This window comes from Protopterus annectens, chromosome 16.part0 (assembly GCF_019279795.1).
Source record: "Protopterus annectens isolate FY-2018-M chromosome 16.part0, PAN1.0, whole genome shotgun sequence".
NCBI classification, from domain to species: Eukaryota; Metazoa; Chordata; order Ceratodontiformes; family Protopteridae; genus Protopterus; species Protopterus annectens.
Genome location: NC_056750.1, coordinates 280168958 through 280182911, shown reverse-complemented (window position 1 = coordinate 280182911; position 13954 = coordinate 280168958). Strand labels below are relative to the sequence as shown.

At 41.7% G+C, this 13954-nt stretch overlaps 1 protein-coding gene across 1 annotated transcript in view; it reads left to right on the top strand.

The window, feature by feature from the left end:
- MMP14 (matrix metallopeptidase 14) overlaps positions 1-12066 on the top strand; it is a 282841-nt gene extending 270775 nt beyond the window's left edge. Inside the window, exon 10 of the mRNA XM_044057971.1 lies at positions 6273-12066. Within this exon, the coding sequence (XP_043913906.1) occupies positions 6273-6613 (341 nt within the window). The 3' untranslated portion in view covers positions 6614-12066. The remainder of the gene's footprint in view (positions 1-6272) is intronic.
- Positions 12067-13954: the final 1888 nt, after the last annotated feature.

The window sequence follows — 13954 nt, the reverse complement described above, 5'->3', positions numbered from 1 at the left end:
CCCAAATGTAATGACTGCAACAGTGAAACACGAAGAAAATAGTGCAGTTGTGTACACTTACCATAAATGTAGATGTTCGAGTGTATTCACTGTTGCAGTCCTGGTTACCCTCCCGCCAGCCCCCTTTCTTCTTTTGTCTATATCTCTACTCTCACTTACTATGCTCAAAAAGCTTTTTGGTGTATTTGCTTTTTTGTTGGAGGTATATCCTTGTATTATAGATTTAATTGCTTCCCATTAGGGGGCACCTGACACCTTGGGCAAGAAAAACTGATGTAATGGCGTCGGCTGCATGTTTTTTACCCCTGACTACCTGATGTCATGGAAGAAGGGACAGCAACCGATGCAGGACCCAATACTTTGTTAATCAGGCTGACTGAGGGCTACTGCAAAGCAGATAACCCAAATGTAATGACTGCAACAGTGAATACACTTGAATATCTACATTTATGGTACGTGTACACAACTATACTTTCTAGTTAGACAAAAATGAGGATGTTCTTCATGTTTCACTGTTGCAGTCATCACATTTAGGGTATCCCTGCCAGGGTAGCCCTCGGCCGGCCCGAATACCAGAGGCCTAGAATTTCTGCATCGGTTGCTGTCACTTCAGGACTGATGTCAGGTCGTCAGTAGTATAAAGTAAGGCAGCCGAAGCCATTACATCCGTCTTTCTTGCCGAGGAGCCCGAAGCAGAAGCAGTTCGCACAAGTGCTAGTCGGCCGTTACCTGAATTTCGTCATCCGAATTGAAGCTGATGTCTTCTAAAGCCAAGTACCCTGTTGGGGATCCTTTTTTCTTGCTCTAACCAATGCCAGGATAAAGACAGAGACAGACCACACAGGTCCAAACCCACCGACGACGCTTCCGTTAAGTTAGTTGTCAGTTCTCCGGTCCTCAGTGAGGTGCTTTTGCAGCCCCTGATGCCCGGTTCTTTGGATTCGCAGGCCGTTACTGAGACCCTTTCGGAGTCCGGTATGCTGCAAAACTCTTCTTCGACTAAGAAACCTGCGGTTGTCTCTACCTTGGATGGGTCCGGAGTTGCTGAGCAGGCACTGGCTTCCGAGGAAGTACTTCGCACTACTGATTATCGACACAAACCAATGACTTCTTTCGCGTCTACCATTCATTCGAAAACTACCTAGTTTCTGAGGCCCAGGATACGAACCTTGCCCAAGAAACCGACGACTCAATTTCAGACACCTACTTCCTTGCCTCAGTCTCAAATGCTTAAAGTGGTGGAAGACCTTATAATGCTGAACAGGGGAAGCCAAGCTACCCATTCCAAAAGAAGAAGAGATCTCTCCCCAGTAGTTTTGTCCGAATAGGAGTCTGATGACTCTGATGCATCTGAATATGAAAGATGCGATCCCTCTCTGCTTATGAGAATTCTGATGCAGAGTGAATCCATTCCTTGAGCCTCTCCACCAGAGGATTATTCCTTTGGGAAAACCTTCATACTTTAAGGGAGCATTTCCAATGGGAATGTCAGGACTACCCTCAGTCTAAAAAGAGACTCAGAGAATTCTTAGATCTTCCATGGCACAGACCCCTTGCCATTCCACCTGTCCTGGATGTTGTGGATGATGTTTTCTTGGAATCTGGTTTGACTCCTGACACCCTCCCTCCTGCTCCCAGAAAACCTGACAGGTACTACAGAGTCCCTGACTCACACAAATTTCTTTTCAAAAATCCTACTGCTGACCCTGAGGTTATTTCTCAAGGGCCTAAAGGAATTAAAGCAACTTCTGCTAAGAATCCCACCCCCTCAGACAGGGATTCCCGAGCACTAGACAGATGGGGTAAACAAGTATACACCTCAGCTACTCTTGCTATCAGAGCACTAAGTTGTCAGTTCCATATGCTAAAATTTCAGCAACATACCATGGAACCCCTCAAGCAAGAAATTTCATCCTTTCCTGCTTGTGCAGAAAATAGAGTTACAAGGGTTAATGCACTCTGCAAGTCAAGTAACTAAGCACACCTTACACTGTGGTTTTGACGCCCTAGAAGCTTCTTGCAGGGCAGCAGTCACCGGTTCATTCCTTAGAAGGCATGCGTGGCTTAACGAACAACCCTTGCCAGACCATGTCAGATCTAAATTATTGGATGCACCCTTGCACAAAGACAATATATTTGGCACCAAGGCAGAGGAGGTCTTAAAAAAGATGGAGGAAAAAGCTAAATCTATGCAGACAGTTAAGGATTTCCTACAGGTTCAGCCACCTAGGTTCAGTAGGCATTGCCCCGCTAAGCGTTGGTCCTTTCCTGCCCCCTCCAGATCAGTTCAGCCCAGACCCCGGGGAAGCAGACCCCTCAGACAGCAGCCACAGGGAATGCAGAGATCAAACCAATGGAGTTCATCCACTTCTAAACCAGGGAGTGCAAAGCCACCCCCTCATGGTAAGAGGTCACAATGACTCTCCACTTCCACCTCCTCCCTCTGCCCACCTGAACTTGCTCCTAGGAGGAAAACTCTCCTTCCATGCAAGCACTTGGGCCACCATTAACCACGACCACTGGGTCCTCAACATAGTGTCCCAGGGATACAAATTTTCTTTCCACACACTTCCCAACTCCAAAAGGGTTCCCAGATCTTCCTCCAAACCAGTGGGCAGAGGCGAAAAAGCAAGTCCTTTCCTTGCCCTCTATGAGGGCAATAGTGCACATTCCTGCAGAACAGATAGGCCAAGATTTCTACTCCAAACTTTTTCTGGTACCCAGAAAAAAGGGCACCTGATGCCCCATCCTCTATCTATCCATTCTAAACACCTTCCTGGTGATACCAAAATTCAAAATGCTCACCCTCCAGCAACTACTACCTATGCTGTCCAAGAATGCTTGGCTATCCACCCTAGACCTAAAAGAGACCTACCTCCATATCCCAATCAGGGAATCATGCAGGAAATAACTACGTTTCAGAGAAGGATCTCTGCACTTCTCTTTGGCGTATCTACTGCTCCCAGAGTTTTCACCAAATGTATGGCTCCCGCCAATGCTTTTTGCAGACAAAGAAATATACAAATTTACCCATACTTAGACGACTGCCTGATTCAGGCTGACAGTGAGGAAAAGCTGCTCAAGCACCTGGCCTTTGTAAAGTCCCTACTGTCTTCCCTGGGGTACACTGTCAACGAAAAGAAATCCAAACTAGTGCCCACTCAAAGGATTACATTCCTGGGAGCAAGCCTGGACACAGCATCCCAGATGGCATTCCTTACACCAGAAAAGCAAACTTACCTGACAGCCTACTTCTCTCAACTAGCCACCAGAACCCAGTTATCTGCAAGGGAAATCCTGCAAGCTCTGGGGTTCATGGCATCTTGTATCCTACTCATTCCATATGCCAGACTGCATATGAGGAAAGTTCAATGGTACCTAAAAAGCCTTTGGTGTGAACACTCTCAAGACCTGGAAACTCTTATACCAATGATACCTTGCCTAAGGACAGATTTTCTTTGGTGGGCAGCAGCATGCTCCCACAACAAGGGACTACCTTTCTCACCACCCCATACCTCCCAGACCCTCACCACATACACATCAGACTATGCCTGGGGTGCCCACCTGGATGGCAAATGCATACAGGGCCAATGGAGCCCACAGCAAATACATCTGCACAGCAACCAAAAAGAGATGTTAGCCATCCAGCATGCACTGACAGCTTTAAGGCCCCTTATCTCCCCAGGGGCTCTCCTGATCAAAACAGACAACACCACTGTGGTGTGGTATATCACCAAGCAGGGAGGGACTCATTCCTACCCTCTGTGCAGGCTCGCCATGACGCTTTCGCACACAGCCTCAGCCATGCAACTACACCTGTTATCACAATTCCTGCCAGGCTCACTAAATTCTCTGGCAGACAACTTAAGCAGAAATCTTCTGGACACACACGAGTGTCAGCTAGACCAAAGAACCTTCACCCTAATAACTCAGAAATGGGGCACCCCGAAAGTCGACCTCTTTGCTTCCCACTCCAACCATCAGCTCAGCAGGTTCTGCACCAGGGAGCCTCACCGCCGGGCCTGGAACGTGGATGCCCTATCCTTCCCCTGGGTCAACCTCTCGGTCTATGCATTTCCCCCTCTACCTCTCATTACCAGGGTACTGCTCAAAATAAGGGAGGAAAAACCAAGGGCAATTCTTATTGCTCCAGACTGGCCTCGCCAGCACTGGTACCCACTGCTGTGCAGCCTGTCCCCACTGCCACCATGGCATCTCCCTTAGACCCCAACCCTCCTGACCCAGAGGGAAGGAGAATTCATGCATCCCCAATTGCAGACCCTCAGTTTGGCTTATCCCCTGACCACAGATCAAGCTGCCAATCTCAGTAAACAGGTTCTAGATGTTATACGGGAGGCTAGACGCCTTAGCACTAGAAAGTTTTATGCTGACAAATGGAAAAGGTTCTGCACCTGGATTCAGGCTAAGGGAGCCGATACGACACAGCCCTCCCTACCTCTCATCCTGGATTACCTAGCTGACCTGCTTCACAGTGGTCTCTCCTTTTCCTCTATTAAAATTCATGCCTCTGCTATCTCTGCTCATTTCAACACTGAGCACCCTCTTTTTTCACACCCTCTCATCAAACAGTTCCTAAGAGGGGCTAGCAACTTGAGGCCACCCAGAAGAGCACCTACCCCAGCCTGGGACCTAAACTTTGTGTTTGGAAAAGCTCACCCTGCCCCCCCTTTGAAACAGCATCCTCAGCAGAGTTAGTTTCTCTCCTGGAAGACAGCCTTGCTACTGACCATCACTTCAGCCAGAACAGTATCCGAGCTATGAGCACTCATGGCTGTAGAGCCCTTCATCATATTCCATGCTGACAGGGTGTCCCTCAGGACCAACACATCCTTCATGCCTAAAGTGGTGTCCAGTGTGGCTCTCAACCAATCCATTCATTTGCCCACCTTTTTCCCTAACCCACAAAACAAGGGGGAAAGGATCCTGCACTCTCTAGATGTACAGAGACAGCTCAGATTCTACCTAGATAGGACTAAATCATTCAGAAAGACTGATCAGTTGCTAGTCAGCTTTGTTGCAGGGGCAGAGGGCAAAGCCATTTCCAAACAAACCATTTCCAAATGGATAGCACACTGCATCCATTTCTGTTACAAGCAACATGGGAAACCTCCCCCTAAGCGGGTCAGGACTCACTCTATCAGAGCAGCCTCCACCTCTGCAGCTTTCCTCAGAGGTGTACCCACCAGGAACATCCTGGGGGCTGCCACATGGACATCTGTTCACATCTTCACTAAGCATTACCACCTGCCTATCTTCAAATCCAGGGCAGGCTTTGCCACTGCAGTCTTGCAGGGCATCCTAGCCAGCCCCTAGTCTTCTTATGTGCCTCCACCCTTCTCCTCAGCTTTGGGAATCAACCCAAATGTGATGACTGCAGCAGTGAAACACGAAGAACATAGTACAGTTGTGCACACTTACCATAAATGTAGATGTTCGAGTGTATTCACTGTTGCAGTCCTGGTTTCCCTCCCTCCATCCCCCCTTTTCTTCTCTCTCTCACCTTACAAAGAACTTTTGGTATTTACTTTCTACTGGTGGGGTTCTTCCACCATATCCTGGCTCCCACTTGGGGGCTCCTGACAGGGCAAGAAAAACTGATGTAATGGTGTCGGCTGCCTTACTTTATACTACTGACGACCTGACATCAGTCCTGAAGCGACGGCAACCGACGCAGAAATACTAAGCCTCTGGTATTCGGGCTGTCCAAGGGCTACCCTGGCAGGGATAACTCAAATGTGATGACTGCAACAGTGAATACACTCTAACATCTACATTTATGGTAAGTGTACACAACTGTACTTTTTCAATTATTTGGTTTCTTTTCTTAGAAATGTAAGTAAATTTGGTTCATTAAACTTGTAATTAACCATAATGTAATGTGTGCGTAATGTATAATGATTTTATCATCTTTGATCAAATGATCACTTTATCAGCTTATAGCCCATTGCATTATTGCACATTCCATTGAAACAGGCTTTAACAGGGGTCTTGCAAGGGAGATCAAGTTCTGTCCTCCATGAAGTCCCAATTGACAGAACAAATGTATGATGAAACTGGCCCTGCCATTTGCTAGTATCGACCAAGTAATAACAGATTAAATAAAATGTTGTGTGTGGCTTCTTGAAAGAATAGTACCAGTTGTTGAGATTGTTTTAAGTTTGTTCTGCATGCTGCACTTTTTTGTCTTTCAGTCATTAACAGCAAATGAAATGGTAGACTTTAACCCTTTATTGTTTTATTTCTGCTCTTAGAGTACACTTACTTCTACAAGGGGAACAAGTACTGGAAGTTCAATAATCAGAAGCTGAAGGTAGAACCAGGGTTTCCAAAGTCTATCCTTCGAGACTTCATGGGCTGTGACACAGACAAAGACCCAGAGCGAGAGGATAAAACAGAGGATGGCACAGACACAGAAGTCATTATCATTGAAGTGGACGAGTCCAATGTTCCCATTAATCCTGCAGCCATTGTGATTCCTGTCCTCCTTTTGCTTTGTGTTGTGGCCCTGGGTTTGGCTGTTCTCTTTTTCAGACGATTTGGAACACCCAAGAAGCTGTTGTACTGCCAACGATCTATGCTGGACAAGGTCTGACTTTTCCTGGCAGCTGGTTTTTCTGCATGGTGGAAAGAGACTGTCCACTCAGGCATTGAGGAGTTTAGCCTTTGCACATTAAATACAAACTGTATCCATTCCTTTGTTCTCTTTCCTAAGTTTCTTTTTTGACTGCCTTGTTTTTCAGGCAGAGCCCCACTCCATGGTTAAGAGAAGGTACTAAACTTGTACGCTACTGTTGCCTGGTCATTGCAGAGAGGTCACAGCACCAGGGGAGGTATAACATCAAATTGTTCCATCTCTCTGATCTAGAAGTTAGTACCATATTCCTTTTAAATTCTTTTTTTTTTTTTTGCCAGATTTTGACAGTTGACTCAAATATTTTATCGGGTATACAGTCTAACAGGTATTCCTGTATATTGAGTACTTAGTCACATAAACAAAACAAAGGGTCAAAATTGATAAGTCATTTTGGTATCTGATGTTTTAATTTGTTACAGCTGCTGATATAAACTTTCAATATTGCTTTAGATCTTTGAAGCAATGTTTTTGTTGTAACACACATCAGTTTAGTGTGCAGTTACTGTTCACTGAAGGCCACCGAACCCATGGATATCAGTAATGTGACATGCCACAAAGGATGGATTGCTTATTTTCATCTTTTTTTTTTTTTATACGACATGGTGTTTAGTCTCACTTGCTGGCAATCTGCTCAGTGTTTTCAGGGAGTTTTTAAGAGGCTAGTCTGGGATAATGCTGTAAAGGGAGTAGACAGGTCAAGATTTATCCTTGTTTAATTAAGAACAGTTTCAAGGACCAAAATCATATGATCTAGCATGCTAAATGACATACCTCTAAAGTGCAGTGCATACCAAAGTAGTAGTCCACATGTAAGTGCTATTTCTGGGCACACAGGTGATTGATATATTTAACCTTTCAAAGTGACTTTTACCTTCGTAGATGCTAAACCATAAATGCATTAGTTTAGACATCATGTACATTTTTCTAAACATCAGTTTTTATCTTTTTGCTAGAGAGAGTGAGCGGTACAAGTATTTAAAAAAAAAGTGAACACGAGTCTGCATCCATAGAAAAAGGTCAAAGGTTGGTAGCAATACAGCTTTTGCTTGCTAAAGGAGTTTAAAGTATGCAAAGAAAAGTAGGGCAGTTTTTCATTGCTGATTATGTAATATTTTCACTTGTATAATTATTTAATGGGCTGTCCTACGTTTCCTTGCACAGTTGTTCTTTGGAAGTCAGGCAGTTATTTTTGAATGAAAATAGTGATTGCTTGAGACTGTCATGATGTTATGGGGATTGTTTTCCCTTTCTCCACTGTTGAGCGACCAAGGAGTTAAACAGGTAAATTTGAGATTTGCCTCCCATGTGAGGAATGCCCCCCCCCCGCCAAAATGTTTTCAGTGCGTGCCATTACAATGATTAGCACTGAAATGTTTCCTATGGTTGCAATCGCTGAAGTAGTTTCCAAGCATTCATGTTCTGGTGTTACATAGTAGAAGCTAATTTGGTGAAACCTCTCTGCTAGTGTGACACTTGGTTCCAGAATGCTCTGTCTGATTTTGTTACATCTAATTTATAATTGCAGTTAATGATGACATGCCAAGTAGCAGTATGCAGAGTTACAGATTGTGAAGGCAGTGAGGTTGCAGGGCATATGGAACTGGACATATTTCAACTAACTCAATAGTTTAGGAATTTCAGGAATGTCCAGTGCCAAATTACAGTTCCTGTCTTGTATTACCATTATGATTTAGATCGGAAGTTGTAGGCTAAAGTTTGCAGTGACCAGCTGTAATGGTAGGAACTGTAAACGATTCTGGGAATGATGAAGAGCTGGAGTTGCTTTGCCAGAGAATTTCAAGTTACTGCTGTGCAGGATGGTTTGGACTGGGGCCAGAGATATTTAGTGGTCTGTAGCATGTGTACATAGGTAGGAGAGGCAGTGGTGTCAAGTGAAAAGTGTCACATTGTGATATCACAGACAAGATTAAGTTGAAGCATACTGCAGGTGCTTTGCCCATGTGACCCATGTAGGTGCTGAAAGGCTCAGTATGTTTGTCCACATGATCTGCATGATACAAAACATTCTCACTTAACAGCTCTACTTTGTTATTCAGCCTTGTTTAGAATAAAGTTCTTAAATACATTTAAAGACAATATGATCATAGTAGTTGTTTTTCACTCTTTCCCTTTTTTAGAATAAAATTATTAAATATAGTTAATATTAAATACTGGAAGTATATAACCTGATACTGCACATAAAGAGACTTGAAAATAATGAACAGTTTGAGGAGGAAAAGAAAGGAAAAAAACAGCAAATTCCAAAACTCAGTCACACTTTAAGCATTTTTGGAGTGATATTTATTCCCACCCACCATTCATTGTCCCCATACCCTTGGTACTTATAGTATACAAATGTAAGCTTGCTGTAATTCAGTCTGACAAATATGTCTGAGTAATGCAAGATGACTTTTGCAGCCACATTTGCATTTGCAGTTTTGCTGAAATGAGGATCAGAATTACAACACCCCAAATTTTACTAGGCACTCATAACAATAAGAATGTGAATAGGCACATTTAAACAACACAGCACTGGTTTTGACTCATTGGATGATCTCATTGTGAGAAAAGCACTCCTTTTGTATTTTCATTTGGATTTTAAGGAAACTTCATTAAGTAAAATGATTTTATGAATCACAGTTCAGCAAAACAAAAGCTGTAGCAGTGTCACAATACAGACCATGGGAGAAAATTTGAGCTGTTTCTTAAACTGTATTGCTTTTTGGTAGACAGAAATTGTCTTTTCTACTTTTATTTACCTTAACTAACCTGGTTGTTGAATTTGGACTCACCTTAGCGTGGGCACTTTGAATCCAGTTTCCCAGTCACTTGACATAATGGCAATGCCATACGATATTTAGTTGCTGACCTCTGGGACTCTTTTTCAGGCCTGATTTGTTTTGTAACCAATGCTTTATGATTTGGCAGGGAGGGAGGAAGAAATATAATTTTGGTACTGGTGAAATCGCTAATTTCAGTGCATCTATTCCTTTCTACCATGGAGTTGGGCTCTCTGAACTTAGCAGACCGTAGACAGACCCATAGTATAAATGTTCTGTGTGCCTGTTATGTAATCACTGAAAATCTCATCCAATCAGTATCTTCAAATTATCTCAAGGGTTTATTATGAAATGTAATTGAATGTAACATTTTTATATGTAGTAATGTTGCCGAATTGTGAACATAAAAAGTTAACATCACTGTCAAGGCAGTGGCTCACTTGAAGGCCTGTAGTAGTTCTGTGCTGGGGGCTGGGCATCTTGCAAGTAGGACATTGAATACCCTTCCAACTTCCCATTTTAATGGTTGCTCAGCGGTTGTTAGAATCTCCATTTTGCTTTCAAAGAGAGCAGCAGTATATATTTAGTGTGCTGGGGGAAAATCTTGCTGCATTTTGTAAAAACAAAACAAACAAAAAAATACCTTACTTTTTCTTTCAGTCTGGTCTTAGTAGTCGGTTACACATTTAAGTCAGTAACTACAGAAGAATGGATTAAATAAAAAAACATTACATAAAGCAATCAAGATGGTCAGCAGGTTGATTTGTAATGGCTTTTGAAAGAAAAACACCAGTGGAGGGAATGAAAGGACTTCATTGAATCAAAGAGAAAAAAAGAAACTTAAATAGGCTTCATTCATAGCTTGATGAACTTTTCTGAAAAGTAATGCAGCAGAGGAAGTGATGGAACATTATTTGCTTTTTTCTCATGCTCAAGTGACACGAGTTATGGATGAACTGAGTGTGCCCTGATGCTACTATTTTTTTAGTACAACTGTAGCTACAGTTGAACTGAGTGTGTTCTGATGCTACTGTTTGTTTAGTGCAACTGTAATTTCCCTTATGGCCTATTGTACATCTGTACCCCCCCATTCTGCTTGCATTGCTTGTCTGGGCCTGCATTAAGTTATGGAAAGGAGTCTATAGAAGCATAAGGGGGGGTTAGAGAATGTGAGTGGATGTGTAAGTAAAACAGAATATTACCGACAGATTTACTCAACACATAAATGACGTATGCTGGTATTCATCTATCATTTAATTCATTTATCCATTCATTCATTCTTTGCTTGCTACTTTTAGCTGACTTATGCAATTTTTTCATGACCACATTCTTTGCTAAGGTGCCTTTCTAGCCAACCTTCGGATACCGCAAATGACGGCTGATTACTAATTTATGTTCTGTCCTGGTTGACAACTTTTAATGTAACAGAAAACTTAATAATATATGTATAGGTTCTTCAGCCATTGTTCCACTGCAGGTCACTGGGAAACATCCGTTGGTTGGAAAGTAAAGGCCTTGGGCAAATATACTTTGCATGTTCATGTTAAAATATGTAAGTGTTTTGTATCAGAGGAGATACTGGATGGGTTATTGGCAAATCACTGAGACAGTTAGTTCTGTTGTTTACCAAATTATTGAACCCACTGTCTAAATGTCCTGCTTTTCTTAATTCTTCAATTTGAGTGTTTGCTATCTTTTTGACTGTATGATAATTGGAAAGAGTATTTATGACTCATCTGAGTCAGTATGCAGCTGTTACCCAAGCAGATTTTCTTTGCAGCTTTGAGTACAAGGAAGAAAAGCAAGCGTTATGTCAAACGTCAAAGTTGCATTACTGGACAACTGTCTGTTTTCTCTTACTAATTTCGTCCATCACTTTCTCTTTCATAAACAGTTTTCAAGATCAATTATAATCCTTTTCTCAGAAAGTGAAGGTATTTGATGGAACCACTTGCCTTAGTTTGTTCATTGTTTGATGACTGCATACATGTTCTACTGGAGATGTGTATAAATACTTTCTTCAATGAAATATGAATATTGAACAGTTTTTCATGTGTACAATATGTAGGGTTCACCTGTTGCACGTGTTTATCGCCAGAGTTATTTTGTAAATTAACGACTGTACGTATTTTGTACAGTGCTAAGGATACAAGTGTGCTGTCTTGCTCCAGGAAATGTTTGTTTTCCCATACTTACATAAATTGTCAAAAAATGTGGGTATTCCCAGTGGATAATCATGATAATTTAAGCCTTGTGTCTCCAGTAACCCTACAGGTTCTGCTATAACCCTGTGTTCAACAATTTGCCTCCTGAAAAATGTTTTCTTAATGCACACAGACAAGGTACTGGGTGACAAGACTGTTTTTAATTGTTTGTTTTTGCTAACTTTTTAAACATAACTATATATTATTATTATCAAACAGTCATGTTTGTTATGAATTATGCCAAAAACCCTGCAGGCCAGGCTGGTAATTGGCAAAGATTGTAACAATTATTTTGAACCCTTTATAAAAAAATAGTTTTATTTAAAAAATAAGAAAAAGGATAAAAGCTGAACATGGAAAGTAAAACACATTTGATCCATCTGTATCTTTAAAATAAAATAAAGATTCCAGTGGCTTTTGGAAAATGTATTAGAGGTTTCTGAATTATTTTCTGTTGTGTGTAAAGTTTTGTGCACACTGTGGTTAGTATGGCTGTAGTTTAAGTCAGTTAGTTGCCTTAAAAACAAGTACTATATTTTCAGAAATGTTTCAGGTTATAGTGCTGCAACAGGTAAGTACAGAATCCTGACACAGTAGTATATACTAGAAGAATATAAGCTGAACCAGATGCTGTGGAAAAATCTGGAACCTCAGTGCTATATTACTGTAAGGTGCTGTGCTAGTTTAAGGTTAACATGTGAATATGACCTTGTATGTACATGAGGTGAGAGGAGAATGTGGAATGCCTTATATCACTAAACCTGCTTAGTGAGGGTAAATTAACATATGGTTTTAATTTTTTTACATTGATTATTATGCAAAAGTATTTTACTTATCAATTTACAGTATTGCCCAATGGGATAAATATAATCTGTATTCTGCTTATTTCAGATTAATTTGGTGAATACGAAGAATCGTGATGTAGAAAGTGAGATGGAATATGCAGATCACACAGGTTGTAGCTTTTGCCACAAACACGTGTGGTAGCCCTTTTTGTGTTTAATAGACTAGGTTGTTTCTGGAGTGCATGATGGTCCTAAATGAAGTAGATTGTCCTGTATTGTAAATATTCTGATTAAAACAGATGCTTTCCCCAAGTAAGGTGATCACTTTAGCAAGAGATCAGCAGAAACAGAATTAATTCTCATCAGTTGTTTGAGGATATTGCCTTTAAAAAACATGTTGGGGTCAGGTCACAGAAAAGAACATTTCTTGAATTGTATTTGTATGGGAATAGAATTTGCTCAAGTATTTCAGTGAATGCAACCCAAATCACCTCTTTATGTAATGTAACAAAATGTGGGTTCTATCATAGTAAACACAACATAGATTCATAGGTTCATAGATGTTTACTAGGTTAATGACCATAAGAGCCTTTTTAAGCCTAGCCATGCATCCCAAAATTCTTATAAGTTCTGGTACCCTTGATAAGTGTAAGCAGGGGCTTGGGAGATGAAACATTTACAAACAGGGGCCTGGGAGATGCACCATTTATAGGTTGCCTGTGTCCATTAGAGACATAGGTGCCAAGCCAGGGATACATTTTCTGTTCCCCATCCATTGTCCAAGTTACACTTGAATTGCGTTAGGGAGGAACTCAGCCTCACATGGATGGGGGCCTGTTCCAGAGACAATGTAATCTCTGGGATACATACCTGTCTCTCCAGCAGGTCCTATTTATATCACTGGCAAGGTTTAAGTCTTTAGAATGGGTAATTCTGATGCTGTTTGTTTTGTGGATATGCAGGAGGTCCATCAGAGTGGGGTCTGACAGTAGCCTATATGCCAAGCATAGATCTCCCCTCAGCAGCCTGTAGAAGAAAGAATACAGGGATAGGGCCATGAGGCGGTCTATGTAGGGCATTTTACTTATGCCCTGTATTATTTTAGTGAGGAATCTCTGAGTGTTCCAGTTTTTGGATATACTTGGTTAGGTACATACCAAAGGGGGCATTGTACTCAATGATGGGTTTGATGAATGCTGAATATGGTGGAACAATGACTTCCTTGGACCTAGTTGCCATACCCTTGTTTATAAGTTGCGCAACATAGATTGATTTCCTCAGTACTGTAGACACATGATGGTGTTAATCAAGGAGCGTGATTTTTATTGAATTGGGTTGATCAATGCATGTATTGGAAGGAAGCTGCATATTGCCAAGCAGAGTTGATTCTTCCAAAAGTATTGAACAGTTTTGAAGCTCACTTCATTAAAAACCATAAGACTGTGTGTCATTCATTTTCCCAGTGGTCTTAAAGTTGTTAAAGACATGAATGACATTTTTATAATACGATTGATGTAGAGGTTAGTGTTG